At 39.6% G+C, this 18,627-nt stretch overlaps 2 protein-coding genes across 2 annotated transcripts; both read right to left on the reverse strand.

Moving 5' to 3' along the window:
* Positions 1–707: 707 nt before the first annotated feature.
* LOC141628328 (uncharacterized) lies at positions 708–1,295 on the reverse strand. The gene is made up of 2 exons (XM_074441486.1): positions 1,227–1,295; positions 708–1,139 (listed from the first exon to the last, which is right to left on the reverse strand). Exons 1-2 carry the CDS (start codon positions 1,293–1,295, stop codon positions 708–710), a joined length of 501 nt encoding a protein of 166 aa, XP_074297587.1.
* A 159-nt stretch (positions 1,296–1,454) lies between these two features.
* On the reverse strand, positions 1,455–9,715 carry LOC141628330 (uncharacterized). The gene is made up of 4 exons (XM_074441487.1): positions 9,490–9,715; positions 2,713–2,912; positions 2,408–2,607; positions 1,455–2,331 (listed from the first exon to the last, which is right to left on the reverse strand). Exons 1-4 carry the CDS (start codon positions 9,713–9,715, stop codon positions 1,455–1,457), a joined length of 1,503 nt encoding a protein of 500 aa, XP_074297588.1.
* Positions 9,716–18,627: the final 8,912 nt, after the last annotated feature.

Genomic DNA, 18,627 nt, shown 5'->3' on the forward strand with positions numbered 1-18,627 from the left:
TGTGTAATCAGTATTGGGTTATGATGAGAATGGGAGGATAATTGTGGAATTGGTGTCATTGACTTTAGTGTATTACTTATCTTTATTATGCAGTGAACTGAGCCCGTGTTGTGTTTTCAAAACTGTGGTGATCCATTCGGGGATGGTGGGCAATTGGTTTAGCAGGTACAACTAGTCTTGATGCTTGCGAGACATGGGAGGGAACCGAGTCATCACGCTACTGAAATAGATATCACCGTCACTCATGTCTAGTAGTTCTCCCAGTTGTATCTGTTGTACTTTTCTCACGTTGGTTATAATATAAAGTACAAAGTTATTTAATAAATGTTCTGTTATTGTTTATTTGATCTACTTACTTCGGGCAATCGAGATGGTAGCACCTTTATACACTGGGATGGTCCTTGGCAAGTCACCTTGGTGTATGGGGGTGTTACAGAAGGTCCTTCAACTTTTGTGATCTTCGCAAGGCTAACCGTGAAGCAAAGGGTGTGAAAACTCGGCTGAAGCAGAACTCGTCATAAATCAACTCGATCTTGGAATTTACAAACTTGGTTTTATTTGATTTGATTTGATTTGATTTTTTTAAAAGATGGAATGATTTATTTTATTTTATTTGATTTGATTTTTTTTGTATGTAGTTTAACCTCTTGTTTAAGAGCTTTGACTTGCAGTTTATGCTCTTGCTTAGAAGCCTTCACTGTTGGGGTTTAAGAATAGTAGCGCTTCAAAAACTTCCCATTGATTGGTCCTACACGAACGCCATCTTCATCCACAATTTTGTAAGCATCATTTGTGTAGACCTCCTGTACCACATATGGACCATCCCACTTAGAGGTGAATTTACCAAATGGTTTATGAGAGGTGATGATTGGCCTTCGTACCGCAAGGACAAGGTCTCTTACTTGGAAAGAAATAGGGCGCACCTTTTTGTTAAATGCACATGACAACCTTGCTTGATAGCACTGAAGTTTTTGCCGAGCCTCTAGTCTTTTTTCATCGAAAGCCTCTAACTGTGTTAAACGCAACTTGTCATTTTTGTCATCTGTGAGTCCTTCCTGAATAGCGATGCGCAACGAAGGAATTTGCAACTCTAACGGCAACACGGCCTCCACTCCATACACCAACGCATACGGGGTTCCCTGAGTAGGTGTTTTGTTTGTGGTACGATACGCCCACAATGCCTCACCAATTCTTTCATGCCAGTCTCACTTTGACTTTGCCACTACTTTCCTCAACAAGTTGCAAAGGGTTTTATTGAAGGCTTCTACCAAACCATTTGCAGAAGCATTGTACATTGATGACTTGTATTGTTCGAAATTGAATTTTCCTCCCTGACTTGTCATCATATGGTTGAATAATTGTTTCCCATTATAAGTAGTTATACGCTGAGGTACACCATATCTACAGATGATCTGGGTTCGAATGAAGTCCACAACATTTTATTTCTTGACTTCTCATAGTGGTAAGGCTTCTGCCCATTCTGAGAAGTAGTCAGTGCTGGCGAGAATATACTCGTGTCCATTTAAGGCCTTTGGAGTAATAGGTCCCACAACATCAAGTCCCCAAGCTTCAAAGGGCCATGAAGAAACAGTAGGTTGTAACGGCTCTGGCGGTTGGTGTATGAAGTTTGCGTAGAACTGACAGGGATCACATTTTTTCGCGAAGTCCATACAATCTTGCACCATGGTTGGCCAGTAATACCCCATTCTCTTTACTCGATCATGAAGTTTAGGCCAAGATTGATGAGCGCCACAAATGCCAGAGTGAGCTTCATTCATTGCTTCAGCAGCTTCGTCTTTGCTTAGACACCTCAACCACTGCCCTAAGAAAGAACGTCTATAGAGCGTCCCTTTGTAGTGAATAAATTTTGGAGCACGGCGACGTATCTTAACCTTGTATCTGAGATCATCAGGTAATTTTTGGTGGTCCAAGAAATCAATGATAGGTTGACGGCAAACATCTTCATCAGCTGTGTAGACGCATATGATGTTGGTTGTATCTACATTTTCTTCTTCTTCAAGCAATGATACTACCCAACGATTGTAGACTGGGACTTGCATAGACTCTTCTGCCCCCAGTGCAAAAGTGGCTGCAAGGTAAGCAAGCGCGTCATCCAACTTATTGGCACTCCTTGGTACATGACCAATTTTGATGGAGTCAAGTTGATTAAGCAGTTGCAAGGCCCGTCGATGGTAAGGGATTAAGTCTTCCATTTTCACTTCGAATTCATCAAGGACTTGGTTGACCACCAGCTTTGAGTCTCCGTAGATGTCCATATCTCTAACGCCTATTTCATTGCCATTTGGAGACCAAGTATGAGAGCTTGGTATTCTGCCATATTATTTGTGCACAACTGAGTGAGCGTAAAGGTATATGTCCTGAGATGATTTTGTGGAGTTACGAATACAACTCTAGCTCTAGCTCCATCTTGCCTTGCAGCACCATCAAAGTACATCTGCCATGGAGGGAGAACGTCCTCGTAGAAGATTTTTTCTCCTGGAAGGTCATCTGAATTTTCCCACTCTGCTGGCGCATTGGATGATCAGCAAAGAAATCGGCGATAGCTTGACCTTTCACAGCCTTTTGAGGCACGAACACCAAATCGTACTGCTTAAGTAAAAACGCTCAGTTCGCAAGTCTTCTAGATAGGACTGGTCTTGAGAGTATGTACTTGATTGGATCGGCTTTTGAGACCACATGTATAGTATGCACCTTCATGTAGTGCCTCAACTTTTGGATGGCGAACACCAAAGCAAGACATATCTTCTCTATAGGAGAGTAATTCAACTCAACTCCAACCAAGGTACGACTCAAATAGTAGAGTGCCCTTTCCTTGCAGTCATCAATTTCTTGAGCACACATTGCCCCCAGCGAGTGTTCTTGTACTGCGATGTAGAGGACAATTGGCTTTCCTGGAATTGGTGCCCCCAGCACTGGTGCACTGCCAAGTACTTCTTGATGTTATCAAAAGCATTTTTGCATTTTTCATCCCATTTAAATAGAGCATCCTTTGTCATGAGATGGCTGAACGGCTGGCAACGCCTGGCTAAATTAGAGATGAACCTTCGAATGAATGCCAAACGTCCTTTCAATCCGCGTAACTCCTTCAGTGTCTTCGGTTCTAACATTTCGTTGATGGCTTTGATTTTTGTTTAGTCAATTTGAATGCTTCTATGCCTGACTACGAAACCAAAAAATTTCCCACATGTGACGCCAAACGCACACTTCAACGGGTTCATCTTGAGTTGACATTTTCTACGTCGCTCAAAGACGGTTTGAAGATCTTATATATGTTAGGTTCATATACCTATTATTAGACATTTCTAATAGTGATTTAATCAACAAATTAAATTTGTCATAGTGGATCTAATGCATGCATAACAAAATGAAAGAATAAGGAAGTAAAAACAATGTTCCTGACATTGTTGTATGGCACGAAATGATCCTCCAAGACTCTATATTAGGAGCCCTCCTTTTGATTGCACCCAAGATTTGACCCAAAATTAATACTAATATTAACTACACATTAGGTAGTAATATTCCCTGAATATAACTAATATTACTACACTAGTAATATTTGGTAAACATTAGTAAAATGAGTATATATGAGTTTAGAGGATTTGCATGTGTGATATTTTGAGAGAAAGGTAGAGTAAAAATGAGAACAACAATTATTCTCCTCTTGTTCCATACATGTGCCGTCCAAATGCTCCTTATGTAGAGTATTTTGGTTTTCTCATTTTGCCTTATGCAAAATTCTTTATGTGTAGGTAGTAGGCTATCATGAATAAAGCATGTCATAAGAAGTTGGAGCATCTTTCCAACCACAAAATCACAAAACTAAAAACTCAAGCATGCTCACCATTTTGGACGGTGCACTTGAGAATATATGGGTCCATTTTTGTCTTATAATATTTTTCCCACAAAGGCTTAATAGTCTTATGTTTAATTATCTTACATAATCAAGTATTAATTTAATCACATAACAATTATGTGACAAATTAATAAACAAATATTCACTCAACTTATTGAGTAATATTTTACCATTATATCAACATATAATGGGTCCTATAAAAGCTAGTTAGTTAAATTTACAACCTCTTGTAAATGTAAATAACTAATTACCTCTACCTCGAAATATTTATAAAACCTCAACATAATTTAGTAAATTAATATATTAATCCACTAAATCGAATCTTATTTAATCACATTACAATAAAATACAAAATCCAACTCATATAAATAAGGGATTAATTAATCCGTATCGAATACAATTAATTAATTATTTATTTGGGACTCATCCTTTAGGTGTGACCTTATGGGATCACTTGATAACCACCGTTAACACGACAGTAACGTCAAACTCTAGTCAACCAATCGTTACCGATTAATGTTGATCAGTTGACTATACAATTTATCATCCCTTCTGTATTCTTACTATGACATTTAATTATGTGATCGCACTATTGTTGAGACAAGTGTGCGTCACCAATTCTCTTGTCCTATTATATCTCCCACTCAATGCAAGGTGTCTTGCAGGTCATACTTACATGTGATCATAGCTAGATGACATTTAATTATCTGGACAGTAACTGTCTGACCGGAATTATCTACCGCATATACCTTCCGAGCGTGGCCACGCATTTTCAGTTCACTACTCCTTGAGTGGCCCTGAGATTTCAAACAACCCTGACAAGGGGGTGGATAATTCTTATCGCATTATTCCCTTCGTATAGCCACAGTTCATCATAACCTAAAATATACTCATTTGACTTCAGTTACGACAGTCGTAGAGTATAAATCAAAGCCAATCAGAAACTTGTGCAAACTTGGGCGAATAGTTTCTAGTCAAAAGAATTGGCTCATAAGAATACTATAGTAGCTCTTGCCACGACCAGGCTTTATGAATTTCCAGAACTCTATAAGCAGTCACTGCCCAACAGAGTGTCCCATACAGTCTGTCTATGTGATCGACTAGTCATCCCATATGACCCTATTGCACTTGAACTTGCTATCAATCGCATCACACTCTAGTCACTTCGAGACGTTACCTCATATAAGTAACTAGGGGCCAATACTAAGTTAATCCAGTTGACTTTAATAGGGTTCAACATTATCTCAACAACCTATTTGGATATAACAAAGTAATAAAAAAAGTTTTTAAATGAAACTCAAACGATAAATGCGATTATCATATATCAGTAATCAATACAATATTATTACTGCACATCTTATAATCTAAAGCATTTAAAATCCATGAAACTTCATGGTGATTTCATCAAGCTTGCAAAAATAATTTGTTTGGAAAGTACATCATCCATTCTAACTCCGAAAAACTATAATTTCCTTCTATCGATGTAATTTGGAATGAAATTTTCTAAGTACTTTTCTAGTCTTGTAACTAGACTTTGGGTTCTTTAGCTTGAAAGATACTCCCACTGTTATCACATAACTTGTGATGGGATCTTTGGTGGAAAGACCTACTAATGGTTTCTTTATAAACCACTTTATCCTGATCACAATGTTCTCAGACTCCGTTCGTAGAATTTCAATGACTGGCTCTTTAAGGTCTCTCAAGCTATTTGCACTTTTGATAATCATCAACAAGTCCAGCCTGAGATCTCAAATCATCTCAATAAGTTTGGAAACTTAAGTTTGTGTATTCTTCAATACAAAATTCAACATCTCTTCCAAACACAAGAATGAACCCTTAGTCCTCCTAGAGAACTCAAGGATGTCCTTGACGGCTATGATACGGTCATTATGTACCAAAAATAAATACCTAAGTATAACTAACAAAAGCTAGCGATAAGTAGGGTCGATCTCCAGAGGGAGGCTAAGTATCTATCTGTAAGTCCGTCTATCTAGTCACAATTCGTTGATTTTAATTTGTTTTCAAAACTACTGAAGGCAAAGTTTAAGAGCAGTAAAGATAAGAGCAATAAAGTGAGAAAATAAAACATATGTGATCAGATAAGAGAGATATGTCAGGATTTCGATTCACCATGGCATTTTATCGACTCTGTCATAAATAGTCTAGACAATTTACTAAGAGAAGGGCAAGGGAAAGGTCCTTCCGGTCCGCTATCCACCCTATATTACAACTAACTTAACTTCCGTCCTCATTAGGGTAGTCTACTGTTCATAGCAGGTCTGTTCATTCCAATCTTCTGATCTAGGAATGAAATTAACCAGATTAAAGTTATTTAGAAGCGTGCACTCAACTAATCATGTTACAATTATATTGCTATGGTCACAGATTCTCACAAATAATTGTCTATCCTATTCGCAACATCGTCACTTTACTACCATGGCTCCCCTAATCCTAACATAAGAAGATTAGTTACTCATGTTATCAATGCAAACAACAACAATAAACATAAACATGCTAAGAGAAGACATAAAAGAGAGATTTAAAGGTTGAATTATACTAGCAACAATAACTAAAGTAATTAACAGACAATAGAATAAGGAGAACAATAATTAAAGCAAGCAAATGTTTAGATTAAGATTAAGAATAGAGAAAGATTACAATCAAGCGAATCCGGCGTAAAGAATAAGTAGCAGCCGTAATTAAGAGATGTTCATAGATTAAAAAGCTAAGAAGTGTTTATGACCTAATCACGACTTCCTTATATAGGGAAGTGAAAATTAACAAAAGATAAACCTAAACGCGGATTAATTAACCCATGTACTATAGCTAGTTACTCGATCGAGGCTTTTTATTCCTTTAGCCAGACATTCCCAAATAAATAGAACTGTTACCATCTCGGTTTCCCGAGGTAGTGAATAACAAAGTCCAACTCACCAAAGTACGTTAAACTAAAACTTAATGATTACGTGTTTATTACAAATTAACCAACTAAACTTAATATAAAATAAATACAACTCGCAGCGGAAAATAAATAAAGTGATAAAATCTTCTATGTGGTCTAGACTTCTAGGTAGATTGGCCAAATCCTCACGCATCCCATAACTCCCAAGTCAGCTGATCTTTAGTACCTGTCAAATCTGCTCCCCATTATGGTTCACCGCAGGTGTTCACGAATACACAGTCAACCGCGAGGTTGAGTAGGAATAAACTAAACAACAATAATATTAATCCAACCAAAATAAACATTCTTCAAATTCTCATCACTTCATCCGTACAATTCACTTACGTCACTGGCAGTAGCACAACTCCCTTAACACCGTGCTATGCTCAACTGGCAGTAGTACTTGCGTACCATGCTCACCTGGCAGTAGTAATTACTTACTATGCACAACTATCTCTGGCAGTAGTAATTACTTACTATGCTCATCTGGCAGTAACGATTGCTCGCTATGCACAACTGGCAGTAACACCCTCCGTGTTATGCTCAACTGAATAATCAACTCTCCAACAATCCAATACTCAATGACAATCCCGTCTTACTGCTCAACCAACAATTTAACATACTCAAATACTCTATTCCAATAATAAATCACAATTGTTCATCTTAGTCTCATCAACTGTCACATTTAAACATCCATTCACTTAATAATAAAACCCGAGTTGAGTAGGAAATTCCTACCTGGCAAGCAATTCCGAATAATGCAATCTACTAAAAATATTCTTCAACAAACCAGTTCCACAAGTCCGTCACCTATAGATAAATAATATTTATAACTTAACTATTAATTATTCAATTTATCATTATAATAATTTAATCAATTGTAATTAATTTACCTTAATCATCTCCCGTATAAATATTACGTAAAACCCGTCTTACATAGTTAACAGCTCGAACCCAAATCCCAATACCCAAGACATCACGTGAAAACAACCCAACCCACACCCCATGGTACATGGCAAAATGTGTTTGACATCCCCCCTTTCACCCGCCTATAACCAACACCTCTAGCCACCACTCACACCACCCAACCCCGTCACCAACAGCCCGAAACACCATGACTATCGACGACCTCCTACTGCCATCCCAACCATCCCCTAAAGCTTCCAAATTTCACGCCCTAGCCACGACAACCACAAACACAATTTACCGAAAACCCGACATCGATAACACCGTGTATAAAGCCCACACCCGACTCCACCTTAACCTGCCACCAACACTACCTATAGCCTAGACTCTACCGCACTCATCACCCCAAACCACCCACAGCAACACCATACACACGGCTGGCCCAAACAACAACGACAACCAAACACCAACAAACCCCCTGTTTTTCCCCTGTTTTCGCCACCAACGACACCAACCACCACCAGCCACCCTACCGACACCCCCACTGTGGTCGAACCAACCCCCTGAAACCAACCCACCACAACCCAGGTCAACACAAGACCGTTTAAGGGTTCGAATAAACCCATACAGACTCACGACCAATCCCGAAACTACCACGGCTAACACCCAATTCACCACCCCCTGGTTTCACGACGGTGGTAAAAGATTGGTCAGACGAGATTATGGTGGTCCCTAGTCCAGCTATGGTCAAGGTCGGGTCTCAAAACAGCGAGGTAAGGGGTAAAACCGTGTAAGATCCGCAAGGCAAACAACACAAACAACCACGTAAAACCCAGCAACAACCCCTCCCCTGCCGGTCAACGGTGGTCATATGGAGGTCCAGTTAAATACCTGGTGGTCCACGTCCAAGGTCACGGTCCCAGCTAGTCATATGGTGGTCTAGTTTACAAGTTATATTAGTTAGAAAATCAATACATTAAATTGTGAGACGGTCTTACCTTTTATCGCTAATTGCCTCTTCCGTCTTCTAAATCTCCTTTTTCTTCTTTTATCACTTACTTTTCAGATTTATTAAGTATTTATAGTCTAGGTTTGGGGAGTATATGAGGCCAATTAGGAAATTATTGCCTTTTCTAATTATTATTAGGAATTACCAAATTATTATAATATTTATTATTTTATTATTAAATCCCGTCTCATGTCCCGACTACCACTCATACTAGGCCTAATATAATCAGCCCATATTTATTCACAACACACGGCCCAAGGCTTAGTTACTAGCTAAACCCAATTCCCGACTTGCTACTTATTTAATTATTTAATTAACGTCTTTCTCGCAATTATTATTAGAAATCCCATTAATTATTTATTTAAATTACATAAACGATTCTCATTAATTATTATTAAATTACGGGGTATTACAGTCTTCCCCCCTTAAAATGAACTTCGTCCCGAAGTTCGCCCATAACTACTAAAATAACATTTATAAACATTTGCACAACTGAGCCTCATTCCAACCTATGATCATTGCAATATAATTAACTTAATCATTATCAAACCATATCATACTTATCAAAATGTATCACAAACTAATTCAAAACATGAAAATGTATCATAAAATAACTTAAAACATAAGGTGTCACATTCTACCCCCCTAAAAATAAACTTCGTCCCGAAGTTTCGGAACTACTACTACTTATTAAACTATTGACAACTTAAATACTTATATAAATTATAAGACTCTAATCCTCTCAATAAAACTAGTTACCCTTCTCTCCATTCCCTTGCACTGTACTAGCTGTACCAAAAGTCTTTCCACCATTACTCTGATTGCCCCCATTGCCTTGCCTATTGTTGTAGCTCCTCTGAGTACTCCATTGTCCTGGATACCTATTTCCCTCAATACTTGGTGCGGGAGTTCGATAACCCTCTTGGTTCCTATTTTCATTACTTCCCCTAGGTGCACTCCTGCACTCAAAAGCTCTATGCCCCATTTTGTTACAGTTAAAACATCTCCATCCTCGAACTGGAATCTTACCTGAGCCTCCTTCTCCACTTCGTGTTGCACTTCCACTATAACTAAACCCTCCGGGTGAAAAATGTTTAGATTGAGTATTATTTTTCTTACTACCCCCAACTACCTCACTTGATGACTCAGCCTTTCTCTTCTCACTCTTTTCCTTCTTCTCCTCCTTCTCCCTCCTCTCTTCCTTTAACATATCTGCAATCCTCTCTGCGTGCCCAGCTCGTTGATAAACATCATCCATGGTACTTGGTTGACCAGCTGAAAGCCTCTTCTTAATAGTGGTTGTTAATCCCTTTTCAAACCTTAATGCTAGCATCTCCTCACTAAAGTTCAAATCGGACACATATTCTCGCTAATTCCATGAACCTATTATGATAGCTCTCCACCGTCATTTCATCACCATCTTGAAAGAATCAAATTCAGCTCTCATCTTACTCCTAATATGTTCCGGTACAAATACACTCCTCATAGTCTCCTTGAAACCCTTCCAAGTGATAAAAGTTTCATCACTCTCCCTCCAAGCTTCCCTTAAGACTTCCTTACTACGATTCCACCACAAACCCGCTTTTCCCCTCAAATAGTAAGCAGCTTGATCTACTTGCAACTCCGAAGGACATCCTAGCAACTCAAAAAGGTTATCAAACTCTCTATGCCAATCCCCAAGTAAAGATGGTTCCCCTAATCCGTCATATTTCGTCGGGTTGTGCCTCGCGATACTAGCACTCATCTTTGCTTGGATCCCGAACCGACCCCTTAGCTTTCAAAGTGCCGCAGATCAAAGCCTCATTCATGGATATCAAACGGTCAATCTCCTCTTGGGACATGGTAGAGGGTGTAGGTGTAGATCTCTTTGGAGGCATGGTTCTATAAAAGTAAAACAAGACAACGTAAGTTTCTACCCGAGTAAAGATGGCTCAACATTTTTAAATATTCTATACTTACAAAACAAGGTTTGGTCAATTCTATCCTTTCTCACCCCTCTTTAGGTCCTCCTATCATCACTCCTACCTCCCAATTATCATAGGTTAGGAATCGACAAAATATTTATATTAAACTTTTGGTAAACTCGCGTTTTTTCGGAAATCAAAGTCAAGCTGTAACTTTCAAAAATCACCATTAAATAACCGTTATATTCTACATTGCGTTTTTATACTTTCCAGAAAATATAAAGAGTTTTCAAATCATGAGAAAAAGAATTAAGCCCAAATCTCGAATAATCATTTTATAAAGATTTTTACAATTCAGTGGTTCGAAAAAAAAACTGATCATTAATTTGTCAACATCTTGGGTCAACTTTTAAAAATCACTATTAATTGTCAACAATTTACCTTGCAACGTGCCTTATCAATTTAGAAACATATTTGAGTCTTTTAAACAGTGGAGTTAGAATTATGCAAAAATCTTAAGTACAAATAAAATGAGAATTTTTACAAAATCGTTTGTCGAAAACTTAACTGTACAGGAATATTCTGACCACTGTCCACTAAATTATTTATTTCTCCCAAATCATATAACTTTTAAACATAAAACCAATGGCATTGGTAAGCTAACTCACGGAATTATCACTCATAAAAATTGCAACCTTGTATGATGAACGGAGGTCAAATGGCAACTAAATCAAATAGGGGTAAAATCTGACGGAATAAAGTTCAGCTCTAGGTTCCTTTCTACTAGGTCACAAGCCCTTATTAACACCCTCTTACTCCTATATCAACACAACTTGGTCGATAAACTTTCACACCCGACTAGTATATACTATAAAGCATTCATATCACAAGCTTAATCATTTCATAATATATTTTAAATAACATGGCTTTGGGATTCACATAACCTCATATCACTAGACATGATTCTACTATCACACAACGTCCAACCACATAATCAATATCAATTTGTAATTACTTTGATGCTCATAATCAAAACAATTCAACATCAAATCCTCATTTCATCCCTTCAACTCTCCTTAAAATCAAGGTTACGTCCCGTAACCTCAGTCATCAACGAAAACAATATTCAAACAAAGCAACCAAAACTCCTACGACAAAATAAACAATATTCATTTTAAATTACCCCACTCTTTGATATCTCTCAAGGTAACCGGTTCAAAACTGAAAGGGCCAGAAGTTTGGTGTGAGGGGGCCCCTAACTCATCCCAAGCCTTAAGTGGGCTCCTAACGTTTCTATCCGGTTCATTTTATTAGACACGTCCTATGTTCATTATTATGTTCATTGGTTAGGCACGAGGATCGCTTTGCTCGATACCACTTTGTAACACCCCATTTATTCAGGAGCCTTTAGCCGACATTCCCAAATAAATAGGATCGTTACCATCTCGGTTTCCCGAGGTAGTGAATAACAAAGTCCAACTCACCAAAGTACGTTAAACTAAAACTTAATGATTACGTGTTTATTACAAATTAACCAACTAAACTTAATATAAAATAAATACAACTCGCAGCGGAAAATAAATAAAGTGATAAAATCTTCTATGTGGTCTAGACTTCTAGGTAGATTGGCCAAATCCTCACGCATCCCATAACTCCCAAGTCAGCTGATCTTTAGTACCTGTCAAATCTGCTCCCCATTATGGTTCACCGCAGGTGTTCACGAATACACAGTCAACCGCGAGGTTGAGTAGGAATAAACTAAACAACAATAATATTAATCCAACCAAAATAAACATTCTTCAAATTCTCATCACTTCATCCGTACAATTCACTTACGTCACCGCGTAGCACAACTCCCTTAACACTGCGTGCTATGCTCAATCGCGATAGTACTTGCGTACCATGCTCACCACGGCAATAGTAATTACTTACTATGCACAACTATCTCGGCGGTAGTAATTACTTACTATGCTCATCCGCGATAAATTGATTGCTCGCTATGCACAATCGCGCGTAACACCCTCCGTGTTATGCTCAACTGAATAATCAACTCTCCAACAATCCAATACTCAATGACAATCCCGTCTTCTTTGCTCAACCAACAATTTAACATACTCAAATACTCTATTCCAATAATAAATCACAATTGTTCATCTTAGTCTCATCAACTGTCACATTTAAACATCCATTCACTTAATAATAAAACCCGAGTTGAGTAGGAAATTCCTACCGCAAGCAATTCGAATAATGCAATCTACTAAAAATATTCTTCAACAAACCCGTTCCACAAGTCCGTCACCTATAGATAAATAATATTTATAACTTAACTATTAATTATTCAATTTATCATTATAATAATTTAATCAATTGTAATTAATTTACCTTAATCATCTCCCGTATAAATATTACGTAAAACCCGTCTTACATAGTTAACGACTCGAACCCAAATCCCAATACCCAAGACATCACGTGAAAACAACCCAACCCACACCCCATGGTACATGGCAAAATGTGTTTGACATCCCCCCTTTCACCCGCCTATAACCAACACCTCTAGCCACCACTCACACCACCCAACCCCGTCACCAACAGCCCGAAACACCATGACTATCGACGACCTCCTACTGCCATCCCAACCATCCCCTAAAGCTTCCAAATTTCACGCCCTAGCCACGACAACCACAAACACAATTTACCGAAAACCCGACATCGATAACACCGTGTATAAAGCCCACACCCGACTCCACCTTAACCTGCCACCAACACTACCTATAGCCTAGACTCTACCGCACTCATCACCCCAAACCACCCACAAAGAACACCATACACACGGCTGGCCCAAACAACAACGACAACCAAACACCAACAAACCCCCTGTTTTTCCCCTGTTTTCGCCACCAACGACACCAACCACCACCACCACCCTACCGACACCCCCACGTGGTCGAACCAACCCCCTGAAACCAACCCACCACAACCCAGGTCAACACAAGACCGTTTAGGTTCGAATAAACCCATCTGAGACTCACGACCAATCCCGCAACTACCACGGCTAACACCCAATTCACCACCCCCTGGTTTCACGACGGTGGTAAAAGATTGGTCAGACGAGATTATGGTGGTCCCTAGTCCAGCTATGGTCAAGGTCGGGTCTCAAAACAGCGAGGTAAGGGGTAAAACCGTGTAAGATCCGCAAGGCAAACAACACAAACAACCACGTAAAACCCAGCAACAACCCCTCCCCTGCCGGTCAACGATGGTCATATGGAGGTCCAGTTAAATACCTGGTGGTCCACGTCCAAGGTCACGGTCCCAGCTAGTCATATGGTGGTCTAGTTTACAAGTTATATTAGTTAGAAAATCAATACATTAAATTGTGAGACGGTCTTACCTTTTATCGCTAATTGCCTCTTCCGTCTTCTAAATCTCCTTTTTCTTCTTTTATCACTTACTTTTCAGATTTATTAAGTATTTATAGTCTAGGTTTGGGGAGTATATGAGGCCAATTAGGAAATTATTGCCTTTTCTAATTATTATTAGGAATTACCAAATTATTATAATATTTATTATTTTATTATTAAATCCCGTCTCATGTCCCGACTACCACTCATACTAGGCCTAATATAATCAGCCCATATTTATTCACAACACACGGCCCAAGGCTTAGTTACTAGCTAAACCCAATTCCCGACTTGCTACTTATTTAATTATTTAATTAACGTCTTTCTCGCAATTATTATTAGAAATCCCATTAATTATTTATTTAAATTACATAAACGATTCTCATTAATTATTATTAAATTACGGGGTATTACAGAACACTTCCAAATTAGCCATCTTCGATCGAGCAAAGAAACCACTCGATCAAACTTCCGCAGCTGCCAAACCACTCGATCGACCATAAAATCCCCTCGATCAAGTGTCTTCCATAGACAATAGCATCACACTCATTTGGCTTGCTTTCCAAAGACCTCCCTTCACGCTTCCCGAGGTACGTCTTCTGCTCTAAATCTCCGTCTCCTTAAAATGCATGCAAAGTGGGACGACTAAGGCACGATTCCACTACTTTTAAGTCCATTTCTACAATTAAGACAAAACAAACCAAAGTAGCCAATTCGGGCATTTTGCAATAAAAGCAACGAAAATGGCATAAAGATGCGTGCAACAAGAGGCTAAAAAGTCTATATTAATTGCACGTATCAAATCTCCCCAAACCGAACCTTTACTCCTCCTCGAGTAAATTAAATGCAAACTAATGGAACGGATATGAAAACTCAGAGCTATCTCTAACTTGTCCACTTAAACCATTTAATGCAATCAAAAATTAACAGTAATAGCTACAGCAGTCAATACACAAACGACCTTGCAAGACCTTTTAAAATCTGACTCTCACGGGTCACTCTTCTCTCATGAAGCAAAGGGTGAAAGTATATGTGTAAGAGAAGAAGAGGAAAACAATCACTCACCTAAACTGCGACCCACATAACAAAAATGATAGAAGATTCCAAACACCACACATACATTCCAACCAACAATATCCGTCACAGCCGAGGGCTTACAAATGATATAGGAGAGTGAGGTTACAGGTAAGAAAAGGCAAAACAGATTATGGAAATGGGGAGGTAAAGTGTCAAGCTAGCACCTAAACAAGACCATATAAGTCTATCCATTTCATAGCTGGCTAGAAATCGAACACAAGTACCCTTCTTTGGCACACAACTCACTAACCAATACACAATCTCCTCAAAAACATATAAATAAAAACGGAGGAGTAAGACCGTCACAAAATTCTCTTTTTTTAATACGGTCTATTTTTCATTTCCAACTTCTCTTTTTTTTCTTTCTTTCTTCTTTTTTTTTTTTTTTTTTCTGTTGCTCACATTTTTTTTTCTTTTTTTTCATTCTTTTCCATGCTTTTCTCATTTTCCTGCCCGCGTTTCTTTCGTTTCTACCAACTCCATATAAATGAGAACAAACCAACTCGCAGCAATAAGAATATACCACAAAAATTACACTAAACTAGCTTGACAAGCTGGCTTAATTTGGGTGTAGCTAATGGGTCAAAAGGCTATTTTTGGTTAATTGGAGCTAAATGGGTGAAAAAGAAAGAAAGGAGGAAATTGTAAGCACCTCCCTGCATGTGACACCGACCACAAACCCGAATGTATGCAAGCAAAAGGCAATTGAATCTCATAAAAGTGCAAATACGATGAACATGCTATGCAAGGAGTACTACTCTCAATTCCTATATGAACTGGTCATGAATGATACCAGTTATACGACTCTAAAAACTTAGAAATTATAAAGTTGTTTGCCAAATTTATCAGGTCAAGTTTATACAATCAGCTATATTTTTGACATTAACTTATAGATATGCGCATGACTAAGCTAATAATTGCCAATTAGATACAAGGCTCAAGTGATATGACAAGTTAAAGTGCAAAATCATCACGGAAATCTACCGTTCTGACTCAACCTATATGCAAAATGAAATGTGAATTTTTTGAATTTTTTGAACTTTATTTCGATTTTTCATTTTTTTTGAAATAAAATACAATGCAAGCAAAAAAATAAATGTGAATGAAAAAAAAACAAATGCAAATTCAGAAGAAAAATAAACGTGAATGAAAAAATCAAATGCAAATGCAGACTCAAAGGATGCAATACCCTCCCCAAACCAAAATGGATAACGCCCTCGTTGTCCTCCAGCATACACCAGCAGTATATATAATGGGAAAGGGATAAACCAACCAATAAATGAATGAATAAAATAAATAAATAAATAAATAAGGAGATGAAAATAAATAAAAGAGCAAAATTACATACAGAATGACAAACTTCCCCAACAGCCGGAATATTGAGGAAGTGAGAAGACCATTAGCTACTCGTCAACATGATCCTCCTCCTCCTCACCCACCACCGTGTAGTTAGGATCTCGCTTCTGCTCCCTCCTCCTCCTCTCGTCAGCTCTAACCCTCTCCTCCTGCTCGGTTGTGTCTGCCTCGCTCTCTGGCTGCGGGTACCCCTCCGTCGGAAAACGGTAGAAGGAAGGGTGTGGCCAGCCCTCAGGATTGTGACGTCCTCTCCTCATGTGATACTCGTACAGAGGGAACAAGGCAAGTGCCTGATCCCGCTCCATACGAGCCTGCCGGATAAGCAACTCAAGAACCAAACCGTTACGGCGCCCTGTGTCGATGACCTCGGACGCCTCAAAGGGTAGAGGAGGAAAAAAGTTAGCAGGGTAGACCGGCTGTGTAATAGAAGGAGTGGGGATAGGGTTCAGCGAAGGCGTGGGCGTGTAAGACTGCCCAGCCTCAGTCGGTGTGGATCCCTCTCCAGTCTCAGGTCTCTTCCACTTCTTAGGAGCGGAAGTGGTAGGTGGAGCGAGTGTAAGGTGGTAGAAAGACAAAGGTGCAGGCAACCTCCCCGACATAGTGGACAAAGGTACAAGACGGCGTAGGTCGGGAAACGGAAGGGGCACGGACATGGAACGACCAATCTTCCAAGTCCGCTGGTCTGAAGGCAACCAAAACATTGCCAACATGGCAGAAACATCTAGGTACTTTTCCCTATCTACATGTGCCAAGTCACGGGGAAAGTCAGTGAAGATAGAACGGGCGAGGTAGGTGGCTATGCCTCCACAGGTAATAGTGCCCATCTTCTTCTTCCCGACAGCATTAAAATGCTGAGCTGTCAGATAAGCAATGTTAAAAACAAAGGGGCCCTTGCTATCAAGGTTTAAATAGCCCCCTAAAATCGACAACTCAACATTGTTAATGTTGTTAGGCTCTTTACGGCCGAAAATCGTCCCTCCAAGGAGACACAAAAAGTAACGGGCCGAGGGAAGGTGAACATAAGCTAGCTTGCACTCCTCAAAAGGGGTATGTGCCAAGGTCCGACAAAGTAAACGTAGGACCTTCCTAGGAGGGTCCAGCGTACCGTGGGAAGACAAACCTAACCTACTCCCAAACTCATCTATGTTCCAGGTAGTAGTCCGGTTAAACAACCGAAAGGAGACACAAGGGTTCTGTGGGTCTGTGTCATAAGCGGCAGCTGAAAAGGTAAAGAAGCTGAAAAACTCAAGGCTCAGCTCCGCATAGGTCAGTGCACTCATGGTTGTCAACCCAGTCATCCTCGTCCCGTTTAACAACTCAGCAACAGGCTCGTAAATCCCCAGTCTCTTAAGGGTAGTCTGACACAAGAATTTGTAGAAGTAATGTCACAACGCTCTAAATTATAAAACGAGTACGATGAATTGAATTAACGAAACGTACCTCAGGATAGTCAGGATGCGGTTCCAAGGAGTCATCGGCACGGAATGTAGCAGTGGCACGTCCAGCAGCAGGAGTGCCTCGTCCTCGACCCCGACCTCATCCAGCCGTACCCGAAGAAGAAGCTAGACCAGGAACTGGGCGGGGTACTAGGGCAGACCTGTAAGAAGCTGTGAAAGCGGGTGACGACGCAACAGGGGTCATCACCGAAGAGTAAACAGTACCAGTAGTGGAAGCAGTAGTGGCAGCGGTAGTAACAACAGAAACGACGGTGGCTGTAGAAGGGGCTACCGTCTCAAACAGGGATGGGGTAACAGTAGAACTAGTCGAGGGCATGGTGTTACTATCCATCCTAACAATCAAATAAGTCCGTAAATTAATCAAATAGGCAATTAAAACACGATTTCCCCCAAATTTTTCGAAACTTTACGAAACCCTACCCCTCAAATAGTTCGCGTCTACATACGCCTTCACCTTCTTCTTTTCTTTTGCATTCCTATCTTCATTGGCGGCATTCTCATCACTTAATTTGACCTTCACTGTACCATGACTGATGGCATCTCCAGTATCCACTCTGTCTGTACCTGCAGTAAGGAAAACAACAGAATGATCCTCCTTTTTGCTCTTAGTCTGAGGCGGAGGTGTTACTATAGCAGCACAATACTCAATATTTTTAGCTGGAGTGTCTGTGTCTGGGTCAATAGAGGGTAAGGCATTGCAAG

The sequence above is a fragment of the Silene latifolia genome, chromosome Y, assembly GCF_048544455.1.
Source record: "Silene latifolia isolate original U9 population chromosome Y, ASM4854445v1, whole genome shotgun sequence".
NCBI lineage: Eukaryota > Viridiplantae > Streptophyta > Magnoliopsida > Caryophyllales > Caryophyllaceae > Silene > Silene latifolia.

Excerpts from the sequence above, each read along its gene's own strand:
- LOC141628330 (XM_074441487.1), bottom strand. The coding sequence starts at position 9,715 with ATGGGGCATAGAGCTTTTGAGTGCAGGAGTGCACCTAGGGGAAGTAAT. Across the intron at positions 2,913-9,489 it reads GCAAGGGAATGGAGAGAAGG|GAAAGCCAATTGTCCTCTAC; the intron begins GTAACTAGTTTT and ends CACCAATTCCAG. Across the intron at positions 2,332-2,407 it reads ATGGAGCTAGAGCTAGAGTT|AATACCAAGCTCTCATACTT; the intron begins GTATTCGTAACT and ends ATAATATGGCAG.
- LOC141628328 (XM_074441486.1), bottom strand. The coding sequence starts at position 1,295 with ATGTACAATGCTTCTGCAAATGGTTTGGTAGAAGCCTTCAATAAAACC. Across the intron at positions 1,140-1,226 it reads TTTGCAACTTGTTGAGGAAA|GGAACCCCGTATGCGTTGGT; the intron begins GTAGTGGCAAAG and ends ACACCTACTCAG.